This window comes from Fusarium tjaetaba (genome assembly GCF_013396195.1).
Source record: "Fusarium tjaetaba strain NRRL 66243 chromosome Unknown NRRL66243_c0000084, whole genome shotgun sequence".
Lineage (NCBI taxonomy): Eukaryota > Fungi > Ascomycota > Sordariomycetes > Hypocreales > Nectriaceae > Fusarium > Fusarium tjaetaba.
This window is the reverse complement of record NW_023501280.1, coordinates 26,133-39,028: the sequence shown is the minus strand read 5'-3', so window position 1 is coordinate 39,028 and position 12,896 is coordinate 26,133. Positions and strand designations below refer to the sequence as shown.

General features: G+C 49.1%; 2 protein-coding genes across 2 annotated transcripts; both read right to left on the bottom strand.

Moving 5' to 3' along the window:
* Positions 1-135: 135 nt before the first annotated feature.
* Positions 136-5,295, bottom strand: FTJAE_4297 (Asp1p-like protein; the record flags this gene model as incomplete). The annotated part of the gene is made up of 5 exons (XM_037350686.1): positions 136-337; positions 398-3,739; positions 3,845-3,866; positions 3,928-4,074; positions 4,146-5,295. 5 exons carry the CDS (start codon positions 5,293-5,295, stop codon positions 136-138), a joined length of 4,863 nt encoding a protein of 1,620 aa, XP_037208544.1.
* A 2,317-nt stretch (positions 5,296-7,612) lies between these two features.
* On the bottom strand, positions 7,613-10,458 carry FTJAE_4296 (uncharacterized protein; the record flags this gene model as incomplete). Its single annotated transcript, XM_037350685.1, has 3 exons — positions 7,613-9,876; positions 9,925-10,118; positions 10,229-10,458. The coding sequence occupies 3 exons, from the start codon at positions 10,456-10,458 to the stop codon at positions 7,613-7,615; spliced, it is 2,688 nt and encodes an 895-aa protein (XP_037208543.1).
* Positions 10,459-12,896: the final 2,438 nt, after the last annotated feature.

The window sequence follows — 12,896 nt, the reverse complement described above, 5'->3', positions numbered from 1 at the left end:
AGGGGACTTGCAGAGGCTACGCCACTGTTGGGTGATCTGACAAGCCCCGTTGCAAAGTCCCGAACTCTGGACGCCCTATCACACAAGACATATGATATGCTCTTATCTTGGTATTCTCGGGCTTACTTCCCCGGTCTATGAGATCATAACTTCGCCAGCACCAGTTGCAAGTGTCTCTGAACTCTCATCTTCAGGAGATTTGGGCTGCTCGGTTATGCCTCTAGACGGCGCAGTCTTCATCTCCAACACATCGCTATCACTACCTTGTCGCTCGAGGTCCTCAAATGTAAAGGCATCAGACAAGTTGACTGCCAGGAACGTCTTTGGTAGTTTGACCCTGCACGGGCGTTAGTTGATATTCACACGGCAATGGTGGACGTCGGATGAAAAGACTTACTGGTTGAACTTGGCTCGGAGTGTCTTGATGACCTGCAACCAGTCCGCGTGGGGTGTCAAACTTCGCCTGGGAGCACATCCGATGCAATGTCGACTGTCGAGTTGAACATGCAAGGGATCGAAGACGTGGCAGCCAGGACTAATGGTGATACGAATGCTGTACGTAAACGTAGGCGCGTCGTGAGGTGATGTTCCATCGCCTGATTTCATCTCTGCTTCGTAGAGCTCAAAGCAGATTTGAGAAAGGTAATCGAGTTCAGGGATAGTGCTGCGCTTAATCTTAGTCTCTACACCTCCCTCGATGATACAGTTTAGCAATGTATAGATATGTGACTCCTTGGTGAAGTAGAAGAACGACTTGGCATCATCTGATGCCTGCATCTCCTCGAGGTCCTGCACAATCTCCTTGAGGAGAGGCAACGATGTGAGCAGACCAATCTCGAGCTTCTCACTGTCCGAGATGCCATATTCCTGAGGGCAGATAAAGTCAAACAGAACCTTGGCAAGACGGTAGAGTTCCTGCAGAGGTTCGTTATGAGCATCTGCAGTGGATGCAGTCTGCTTCGTGCCCTTGTACAGGCGGAAGTATTGCTCAGGTGGTGCCTCTTCGTTGAAGTGCCGCAGATTGTTAAGGAACGATCGTCTTCTAAACAGTTTCTTGACTGAGGCTGATCTGCTTCCTGCGTCCACCTTGTCTGAACCCTCAGGCGAGGGATGATGGCTCTTGTCACTCTTGTCATCGGAAGTTTTGCCATCCTCAGACTCCTTCGACTTTCCATCCTTGGTACCATTAGAACCACCAGGGACACTGTTGGCACCAGCAGCTGTGTATTCATCAAGCATGTGGTTGGGCGGCGTGTATACCCATTCGAGGAACTGACGGTTGTGCAGAGCATCGAATTTCATGGTGTCATAGAGCTCCGAAATCTTGCTTGGATCAACCTTTTCGCCATCGCAGAACTCTTGGAAGAGCTTCTCCCAGCGCTCTCGGAAGAGCTCAGCATCCTCGCCACAGCACCATCTTGACTGAATCTGGTTGAGGGTGTTTGCCTGAGAAAGTGATGAGGCAATTGATGAGCTTGAGTTTTCCCCTGAAAGTTTCTCTGTACTAGGATTTGAGATAGCATTGAGGGATGTAACAGCACCACTCTGTAGCTTTTTGTAGTTATGATCCATCACACGTCTGTGGAAGTTCATCAGCTGTACGACTCTTGTTTGTACTTCAGAAGGTTCAGGCATGTTTTCCGGCCAGGTGAACTGCGCAGGACGCTCGTTGCCCTTGCGCAGTAGCCCCTTGAGCTTCTTCTTGACCTTATCCATCTCGTCTTTGGCAGCATTTGAATCATCCAAAAGATCCTTGCGAATGGTGATAAAGTCCTCAGGGATATCCTTTTTGCCCAAGAACGATGCGGCCCAAATCTGAGCGCTGGTAGTCACACGTCTCTCAGAACTGCTGAAAACGTGTACTTCATCCAGAATATCCCTGTTCAGAAGCATGAGGTCGTTGCGCATATTCTCGCCGAGTTCCTGAGACTGATATCGGGCCGAATGTGTTGGTTCGCCTCCCCATTTGACAATAAGTTGCAGCTTGTCGAGAACTAGACGCTCTTCAGCGGCAGTGAATTTGGACATGGTCACTCCAGAAAGCGAATCTTGTCGTTTTGGGCCCTGGTGGGACTTATCCTCCTTCGATGAGTCGCCTTCTTCCTCCTTGACATCTTTCTTCTCCTCAGTCACGGCGACCAGCTCTTCACTAATAGCAGGCTCTTCGGTCTTCTTCTTTCGAAACATAGGCTTGATCTGAATCTTGGTACCAGGCCAGCTGCCCTTCTTGACGAGAACATTTCGAAGAGACCGGAGCTTAGCGCGGTCCTCAATTCCTTGTTCGTAGGCCAAATCCACAGCTTGCACGACACTTCCAAGTGCAGCTTCTCCAATCAGCAAGACTTCTTCTTGGTGGCCCTTCAAGAGTGCGATGAAAGGCTCCGAATGAAACGTAAACTTGTACTTTTGCTTGGGAGTGCGATCTGCGTGTCGAATCACCGAGACCATACCCTTCAACTTCCAGGAGTGAGTCGGCAGGGGAGGCTCAGGGACAATAGATGCTTGCTCTGACGGAGGGTCCGCAATAGCACTCTGCTGGGTTGGAGGGGCGGATGAAATCCCCGGCAGGGTCACATCGACAGGAGTAGGTGGGATCGCTGGGGTCGCCAAGGTGTTGTGAGTCTTCGAAGGTAGTCCGCTGTCTGGGGGCAGAAGAGGAGTAACTGTGCCGCTCGGTGCACGACGGGAAGAGTCATCGGGCTGCGAGTCGGTAGTACCTGCAATGGAATTAATGCTCGTCCTGACTCCATTAGTACCAGGCTGGGTCTGTTCACGATCCTTGAACGCATTAGATGCTCGTGTGAAGGGGTCTGTATCCGATGGCGCAGGCGAAGGCATAGGGGGAGTGACACCACCCTTTCTCATTTTCTCCTTGATAAAAAGGTCCTTCAGGATGTTGGAACAATGATCGTAGTAATCGTCATTATCCTTGACAAAGCTCCAACCATTGACATCAATGACATAGCTCTTGCCTGATGCTCGCAGCATATCAAACCCACAGACTCTTTGGCCGAAAGCTGTAGAGATCCTGCTGGCCATCTCTTTCTCTTCGGCACCAAGGGCCGTGACATAACGCAACTCTTTGCCATGAGTGTTTCTTCGTACTACGCCATCCACTACAGGACTCTTTCGGGTCTCTGCGTGGCAATAGTTTGGACCAACAGTGTAGGCTTTGACATCTTCGGCGTTGTCGACTTGCATAAAGCTTTCATAGATGTAACTGCTTCCAGGTTCTGTGATGGCCCTGGGGACATTGAGATCCTTGATGTAGTCGGAACTCTTGTTTCCAATCTTTCGGAAGAGCTTTCGAGCACCGCCACCTTCTTCCGTGGGGAAGTATATGATGATGTTGTGATCTTCGCCACTTGTCGGTTTCTCAACAAAGGGCTTTCGGAGTGTTTGACCATCTACACTGATAGTATTGCCATCTTCGATCAGCTCTACTTTTTGGGGAGGCGGTGTCTGCGAAGGGTCAATAGGGTCCAGAGAAACTCCAGAGACGTCCTTGATATGCTTCACCATCTCTGGCGTGAGATATTCAGGACCACCATCACGAGTAACCTCGACACGCTTTGGTGTCCTGACCTCGATCTTGTCGAGCAAGTGGAGGCACAGGCGTCGGTCCCATAGAATCTGCTGCATAGGGACATCGTTCACACAGAAGGGTTTCCGCGCCTTGACATAGGCAATGGCCTTGTCAAGTGGAAAACCGTCGGAATAGAAGGAAATCAGGTAATCACTGTCTGGTGTTAGTTATCACTTTGGGTAATTCGGCACGTGCCCCTTGCAGCACTACAGATGCACCCCACTATGCTACTTCAGCTCACCGAGAAGATCAACTCACCAAATAGGCCAATTCTCAACCTCTGCACACAAGGTGGATTAGTTTAGTTCTGAAATATACAACTCTTGCATCTGTAAACTCACCTTCATCGAGGATAACCTTATCACCAAAGACCACCACATCGAATTCACGATTGGCGATGAGTCGGTTCAGAATGTTCCTGCTGGGCTTGCTTCGAGCCTTGACATCTAGAGCGCACACACCAATCACACCAAATCGTGATGGTTTCACTGCAGCAAGTTAGACCCTGGATTCAAGAAATGTACCTCGGATTTCCAGAGGCAAGGTAAATCAAACATACCCTCTTCTCTCTCTCGATGGTGGGGACCCCGATCGCTACTCGGGCTGTGGCTGCTAGTTGCTGTGCTTCCACTAAAGCGTCTCTTGGCTCGGCTGCGAGATCTATCGGGCCCTTGCCGTAAGCCAGACGTGCTGCTCTGCATGTTGTCGTGTCGAATAGCTCGTTTTGTAAAGTCAAGTGGCTGCGAGTGAAGGTCGCGAGGCGTCAAATGATGCTGATTAGGATGTCCCACGACTGATTGACCCGGTTGGTTGCTAGAAGTAGTGACAGTGACGTTGGAGACTTCTGCTTCAGACTGGCCCGTTGCTGTGCTCTTGCCTGTTGAAAGTAATCCAGGTACAGATCTTGGTGGAGTGCCTAGCTCTGAACCATGAGCTGATGATGAACCGCTGAGTACACCACGGGCAGATGCGAGAGAGTAGATGGAAGTACCGGAGAGTCTCCTAGACTGGTAGTCCGAGGAAGAAGACAATCGGTGGTTCGCAGCGTTGGAAGCTTCTGACGATACGGTGTGGGAATTCTCGTTGGCAGACGGTAAGCGAGTTCGCAGTTGGTGGGGTTCTTCTCCAGGGCCAGAAAGTTGGGAATCGGCCAGCGTCTGATCTTCAGAAGCGGTATCTGAGGTCATGGACTCGCGGCGAGTGCGTGCCAGAGGTCGGGGGTTCCTGATTGGCAAGGATGAGACAGCGGTTGTCGAGCTTGGAGCTGCCGTGAAACTGGCCCGGCGAGCGGTAGCGTATGCGTCTCGAGTGACGGGCTCGGCGCCGCGACTCTTCCTTGTGATAGCGGCAGCAGAAGAATTGGCGAGTAGCGAGGCCGATGTTGAAGAAGAGAAAGCACGGGATTGGCGAGGGGGATTGGGCTGGATATTATGTGATTCAACAGAAACGTAACCAAAAGTGAACGACGAAGAAGGTGGATGAGAGTGTGGATGAAAGCGGCGAGGAGAGGAAGAAAAGTCGGCGGCAGAAGGTTCACCGGAGGCGGAGACGGAGGAGCTAACCGATGGCTCTTGTTCTTGTTCTGGCTCTGGTTCTTGTTGTGCCTGTGCTTTGGTTTTGGCTTTGGCTTTGGCTTGGGCTGGGCTGTCATCGGTATCGGCCAGACTAGCAGCATTCAAATCCGGGTCCAGTGGGTTATTCTCGTTCATGGTGCCCAGTATTAACGGTCCGCTATCTCCACGGCCGAGATATAGATAGAGTGAGCCAAGGTCGTATCGTGTAGAAGGGTAAGGTAAGGTGATGTAAGGAACGGTACAGTATCTTTGTGTGTGTGTGTGTCGCCCGTTCTTGTACACCCCCAAATCTCTTGCGTAAGAGATTGTAACCGAGTACACCAATTGAGGAAAAGGACCGGTTGTCAATTGATTCGTGCCGTTATCTTCTGAAATCCAATAATACCAAATTCCAAGAGCTCGCAATCAGTTGTCAGAAATGTCTGACGTCGATGAAAAGGGCCCGTTTATTAGCAGGGTCTGGTATAGGTTTAGTTAGACTACCGAGCCTAAACTTAGAGGACAGAATACGGAGTAAGACAGACGCTTTCTCAATGTCTTGACGAGTGTCTCGTCTCGTTTGGCCACTGCTTTTGAACAAGATGAAACATTTATTTGCAACCAAGATGAATATGAAGAGGGCAATGGTTTACAAGCAAGAAAAGAATGTCGATGCGAGAAGTTGATGGTTCTTATTCTGGCCTAGAAATGAGTTGGGCCTTTACCTCGTTTGGTGCTAAGGCGACAATGTGGTTGCTGTGCCGTGATCCCGTCAGGTATCAATCAATAAATACAGGCAACGTTGGGATCTTCAGGCTGCTGAAAGTCGCTAGCCCACGATTATTTCCTTTTTATTCCTTTCTTAGAAAAAGGTGCAGGGCGATAACGGTTGCAGGGACACAGATCTCATTGAGACGGATGCAGTAATCATTTCGGTTGCTACTGGGCGAATAAATAGAACAAGGGCCTTTATAAGAGGCCTGAGAATGAGAGGTGCGGGCAGGTCCTTTTCCTGCTTGCAAATGACTCTTTACATATATATTTATAGTCAGAAATACATGGACATATTTCAAATACTTGAATCATCGTCATTTCACTGAATGACGGGCGCTTTCAGTCACCAGATTGCTTCAGTCTAGATGCTTTTGATGGCGGGGCAACTATAGCAATGGGTCATCTGGGGAGTGCTCGATTCAGTGCATGATAGTGGAGATCCATCCATCAACAGCACCTCAGCCGTATAATCCAAGTTTTCCTCAGCGCCCAGAAGCATATTTCCAACATGTGGTTTGTTTGACACAGCATCAAGATACTAACACAAACGAACCCGTTAAAGTGACTGCGTTCATGCACATGATATGTATCTGCAAGAAAGGCGCCACGCCCACGCCTAGCTAGTGAGACATGTTCCGCCGTCATCGTCCCAGGAACTCGGCAATCAAAACGTCTTCTGGAAGGGGCATGCTCCAATTGAGCCCTGTTATTGGACCGCCGCATCGTGAGAAAGGATGCCCACGAGATCCCAACATGGGGGTATACGACTCCTTAGTGGCTTGAGGCATGAGACAAGCTTAGCCCTTTGAGCTATGTAACCTAGAGAACCGATGACAGCTTGGGAAAGCGGTCTTGGTACTGCAGATGCGTTATGACTTGCAGGAGATCGGACCCATGGATCTGGTGTACCACGATGAGGCTATTCCTAGATCCCAGTAAAGCTCTGATCATGACTGCAATCCAATATTCTGTTATTAAACCATAATCTAAAGTTCATAATTTAGCATTTTGCGGCTATAATGTTGAGTGCCATGTTCTGTAGGGTGAGGCTATAAAACTTGTTCTAATCTGTTGCTTGGACTTACATCACCAGTTTTCATCTCACGTCGATGCAGCCGACCCTAAGGAAACCGAGTTATATGACTTCAGTTGGATGCACAGCCATCCTTTATGCTTTTGACTACCAATATCTTCGAAACTCGTCGATCTCCCCTTCGCTAGCATCGGACAATAACCCCCAATAAGTATCATCCTTCTTCCAAGGACTATCACCCAGCATTGACCAACAGTTCAATGCACCGTGAACATGCTCTGGAAATAAAAGCCATAATTTCCGATTTGTTCAGATTACACTGCCGACTGCATAACCGTTTGCTTTTGATGGCCACGATCATATACAAATGCGCCGCTCAACTTAAAAAACACAATCACTGAAACACAAGCCACGAACGAAACAATCTTTGATAAAGTGTACAATGCGTAAAATTTCAAAGTCTATGCCATTTTGTAGACCAAAAAAATCAACCCAGAAAACAACCATTTCCGAGGGAGCCTCTCCCTAAATCTATGTATGCCGTACACATGTGCCAACGGGTATGCCAAAAGACCAGTTCCCAAAAGTAATTGCAAACCCGCAAACCCAGATACCCAATGCATCATGTCATAAAATAAAACCAATAGCAGTGATAATAAAACAGGATCATTTGTCCTCGTCGGGGTTGTACCCCCAGAGGCGTCTTCGCTCTAGAGCCCACCAGTGGGCAACTTCGTCGGCCTCCTTGACCCAGGTCGCAGCGTCGTCGCCGTACTGCCGCTTCACTGCCTTGATCATGGACTTGATCGACCATTTGTCTAGGGCGTCTAGCTCTAGCGGGTCTTTGCCGAGATCTGTAAATGTGTATTCGAGGTCTTTCTTTAGAGGGACTGCGAGGCGCCACGGTGCGTCGGCTGAGGTTACTGTGAGCATACCACCGCCTGGGTTGATAAGTCCAAAGTTCCAAGCGCGACGGCCGTCTTGTGTCTTTTGATATGGGCGAATTAGGGATTGACCTTCGTAGTCGTGGGCGAGGTCGAATGCAATTTCGGAATCTTTTTTGTTGAGAGATCCTGAGTTGACGAGGAGGTCGAGAATGGTGGGAAGGATAGAGATAGATGTCACGTTGGCCTCGTATTGCACCCGAGGAATGCTGGGATGTCGGAAAGAAATCGGAACCCGAAAGTTGCTGATATGACGGTTTTCGTAGGTACCTGTCTTTGAGAAATCCTCCTTGAATGCTTGGCCGTGGTCACCAACAAAGACAACGAGGGTTTCATCGGCGATTCCGGTATCCTCAAACATCTGCATAAGCTCACCGAGCCATGCGTCGGTGAAGCGGATGGTGTTGAGATACTTGTCAAGATCTTGATGATTACCACCCTCTTTACCCATGTACTTCTCTTTCTCGAACCACTTGGGCACTCCCCAAGGGTGATGAGTAGTGCTGGTAAAGTGCGACATGAAGAGTCGTTTGTCTTCGGCGAGGCCGTCGGAAATAAACTTTCTGATGTGCTCCCTCAAATCGGTTTCGGGGTATCCAAAATAGTTGATCTCTTCCATCTCAGGATTGTCCTTGGCCTCCTCGTCTAATCTGGGCTTGGTGACTTTAAAATCGAAACCAATCTTCTCGTCAAACTTGTCCTGTCTATCGTAGTGGTCTGTAACGGCTTGGAAGAAAGCGGGCTTCCACTGGTAATCATGGAACTTGGCTTGCGCAGTACCACCGAATCCCCACCAATCTCGCTCCTTTTGTGGCTTGTTCTCTGACTTGTTCTCTGACTTGTCTTCTCGCTTTGTCGTATTGCCCTTGACCTTGTTGAACAGTTCGAGAATCTGCGGAATGCAGGGCTGATAGCTCTCGAGTTCGGATTCTTCAAACATGTTGACGGCCATGGGCCAAGCGCCACAATGCGCGGCAGCAAGACTCTTGGTTGAGACACTGCTGCTGGTAAGACCTCCAACGACATTGACACCACCAAAGCCGGGTTTCGTCTGGTCGTTCCATACGGGCTTCGCGGGAGGATCGTAAACACTTCCGTTTGCGCTTTGATAGTTGCCTGGCTTTCCGGTGATCTTCTCAAAGTTCTGAGTCATGCGTGACACCCGGCCGTTGACCTCGTCTCTGGAATTCTCGTCGTTCGAATTCATGATGAATTGGTGGATAGTGCTACCCTGCTGGAGAGGGAAGAGCTCTTCGCGCATACTCTCCATGAGAATAAGAGCAATATGTCTAATCTTGACCGAGTTATTCGAGAGTGCCTCTTGGATAGGAGCCAGAATCTCTTGATCGAGGTTAGTAATTCGCATGGGGTCGTTGACTGGGTTATAGAAACCCCGATCTTGCCAAGTATTGGGGCACATATTGCTAGGGCCATCCTTCTTGTCATGCTCGTCCTTGTATCGATCAGGATTCCACTTGAGGAAACCGCTGGGGATGGGGTTAGGAAGCCAAGCAGGAGGGTTTTCCCTGTATTTCTTTACCAAGTCGTTGTTCTCCCTGCTGGGAGCCCATCCCTTGAAGTTGCCCTTGGGATCCTGCCATCTTGACTTCTCGATGAGCTGTCGCAAGGGAAATTCATTTTGAGAAGCACACAGTCCGAGCTTCGGCCGTACAGAGTCGGACAATCGTAGGGGCAAACTGCTTGCGATGTGGTTATAAGGTTGGTCAGGGCGGGCGACCCATGTGATGCCGATGAATAGCAAGACGACTGTGTTGATGATCCAAGAGGGAATGAATGCACAGCATCGTCGCTTTTGTGTAAGCTCTTCCTCCTTCTCATCTGCATCGCGGCTCAAATTAGGTGATGGATGGCCACTGTTTGCGACAGTACTTTCGCTGTTGACACGCTGGAGGAAAGGCTCGGCGTTCTCAGGATCCTGCCGATGTTGGGGCTGTGGGCGAATCTTGCCTCGCAAATACCGAGAGACTGCAGGTGTTAGCAAATTAAGCATTTCAATAGAGTTTAGCGACAAACCTGAAGCGATCCGCTTGCCAATTCCAGATACGATGTCACCAAAGACTCTGTACAGGTAGTTCTGAGGCAACCATGCGACGATGAGGATGATTAAACCAGAAACAATAACGCTGCTGCTCTCGCTGATCAAAACATTGAGACCCTCGTCATTAGCAAAATCGCCAGCGTCGCTCCATTCGACTTCGCCGCCCGTTCTATAGTGAAAGCCAAGCTCGGATGCCGCAGCAACGAACGTTATCAAACTTTACAGCCACTGTTAGCCATAACGAGATCCAACGGGAAAGGTAAAATCGAGGGCATATACGTTAGAAAGCATCCAAGAACATAACCAATTAGAGAGAGAATTGTTCGCTCTCGACGCAGCAACAACCGGGCGAAGAGAACTAGGAAGAAGTCTTGTAAAAAGAAGGTCGGTAGATAGACGACAAAGTCGATGACGGCGATGGAGTGGATGTGAATGAAGAGATGTAGCAGCTTCGTAAATAGTAATGATACGAAAAAGACAGCAAAAAGATAGGAGACTAAAGAAGGCATATTGGGCCTACTTCACATCATCAGGTTCAACGAGATGCGGAAGAGGATGTTACGGAAGAAGAAGGGAAGGGTTGGATCGATCTGAGATGGAGGGGAGGAGGAATTAAGGTCAGGTCTGGGCAAAAGCCAAGCGGATATAAGGCTTTCGTCAGATATAAACGAACAAGACTAACAAGAATGCTGCAGCAGGAGCTGAAAAGGCCAAGCAACAAGCCCCAGGTTCAGCACAGTATGTACAGACAGACAGACAGACAGTTTGGGGTGAGTGAGCGAGAGTATAAGTGATTGGAGGTGAAACAGAGTGACACGCAACCCCCTCCAAGGATATTCAGGGATACTTGGAAAATATATGGGAACCTGTGCCAGCCGCTGCTTGCACAGTGAATGAAGGAGTGTCAGAAACAATGAAACCTCGAAAATGCAAATTGCCCAGGGTTGGTATGTGGTCGCGTGTTACAGCGTGGAGGGCACCTAGTTTAGTAGACTCAGTTATTATACCGACCATGACGGCCGTTGTTTTAAGCTAATAAGGTGAATTTTAAGTATCCGTAGCGTGTCCGTGTGTCCAGACTCTGCTCGGATTACGGCGGCGGCTTGGATTAAGCTTGCAGACCTTACCACGGACGGGTTCTTTGACACATTCTAAGCATGCCTGACGCTTTACGAACCCTGCAGGTCGGTACGGTACTAGGTAAGCTTCTCTGCTGAGCCGCTCTCACTTCTTCTAACTGCGCCACCGCTGAAACAAAAAGAGAGGACTCTGGAACAAGGAGTTGCTCTGCTTTGTATCGTGATCGTCCTGCCTCTCCTGGCTTAGAAACCCTGATCCGCTTTTAGCATCAACGGATGATAAAAGGGGTCTTGTTCTTCTCTAATTCCCCTTTCAAACTCGGTAGTTCTTTGTGAGTATCCATTCCATTTGCTGCACCGTAACAACTGGGACTGGGACTTGGACCTTGATGATGTAGGTACTGTAGTGGACCTTTTCTACCTGGACATGTCTTGATGCGGTGGGATGCCCGGTCGGTTACTGCGCAAATACGAGGGGCTCAGTTAGTGCAGCAGACAATCCCGAAACCCATTTTCCCCGTCTCGTTTATTTACCTTAGCTCAGAATATCATCATCTTGTTGTTGGTCGGTACCTGATGTTTTCCCTGCTCGTGTGCTGCCGCCTTGGTTGGATCTGGGTGTTATATCCAGGCGCCAATATCATGGTGACGTTTACATTGAGATGCAGGTGGATCAGTTTGTATCAGATCGCCCCTACACTTGGAGCGTTTCTCGGCTGTTGGAGGCGCTCCAAAATATTAGAGTCTTACATAGTGCCCTGTCTGTTCTCTCTTACTGTGTCATGTCTGGCGTTGACAAGGATTGTTTTAAAGAGTTGAATCATGTATAGTGGGGTAGCTCGCTTTACAGCAGATCTCTCTCAGGTAGAGTGCGAGTGTGTGACGAAGCTGTTGTTTACTATGTTTAGAAGAGGGCACCCTGGTCAAAGAGAGATCGTGATATACGGCGCCTCCAATCAAACGAACAAAACAATGACAAGCTTTTTCTTTCAGCCAAGATGCACATGCATGATTGTTTCCTCATCAACTCAAGCAGCCTTGGCCATTTGTCATCCCTTTGCTCGCCGCTCACATAAGAGTACAGTACATAGTTAGGCAGTGAGGCACACGACCAAATTCCTTCTCCTCCTCCCTGTTTTGAACAGACTCCAATATTCTTGGCGTCGTGTCACCCAACATCCTTGATCCAAAATCCTGTCTTGTCTTGTCTTGTGAATATTGGTTCAACTGCTGCGCTGCGTACGTATTACGTCGGTTACGCCGAGTCGTAATTGGGGCGTACTTGGGGAAACTTTGCAGCCTTATTTGTGCAACTAGACACGAGAGTTCCGATGCAAAGGGACCAGAACTGCCAGATTTCCCCTGGCTAAGATCGTAGTCTGGCGCCTTCATACCAGTTTCTTCCAGATGGAGGATGAGATTTCAAAAGCCAGATGCTCTCCCCGGAATTCCAGTCCAGGTATCAAAGCCGCTAGTGGTGCCCTATGCGCCTTGGCTTACCGGCGCTGTACAACTTTGCAAGAGGGATAGTGCCAAGATTGTCTGCAAATCAGTTGGCCATGCTCCGTTGGTCGACGGCGGGCAGATGACAAAATGAACCGTACACTGTGATCTGTGATGAAACATGACTTTCCAGCTGTCTAGGAAGGCCATGAAGTTGCATGAACCGAGCTCTGATAACTGAAAAGACCCAGTCAGATATTTAGACGTGTTCTTCGTAATTCAATGACTTGCAGAAAGTCTAAAAGCTAAAATCAACATCCAGTTCCAGCACAAATTAATTACTTCAACCACACACTGGAAATACTGCCCCGCTTCACCGCCAAAAATTGTAAATTTTTGGACATGGCTGCAGTATCACGTAGAGC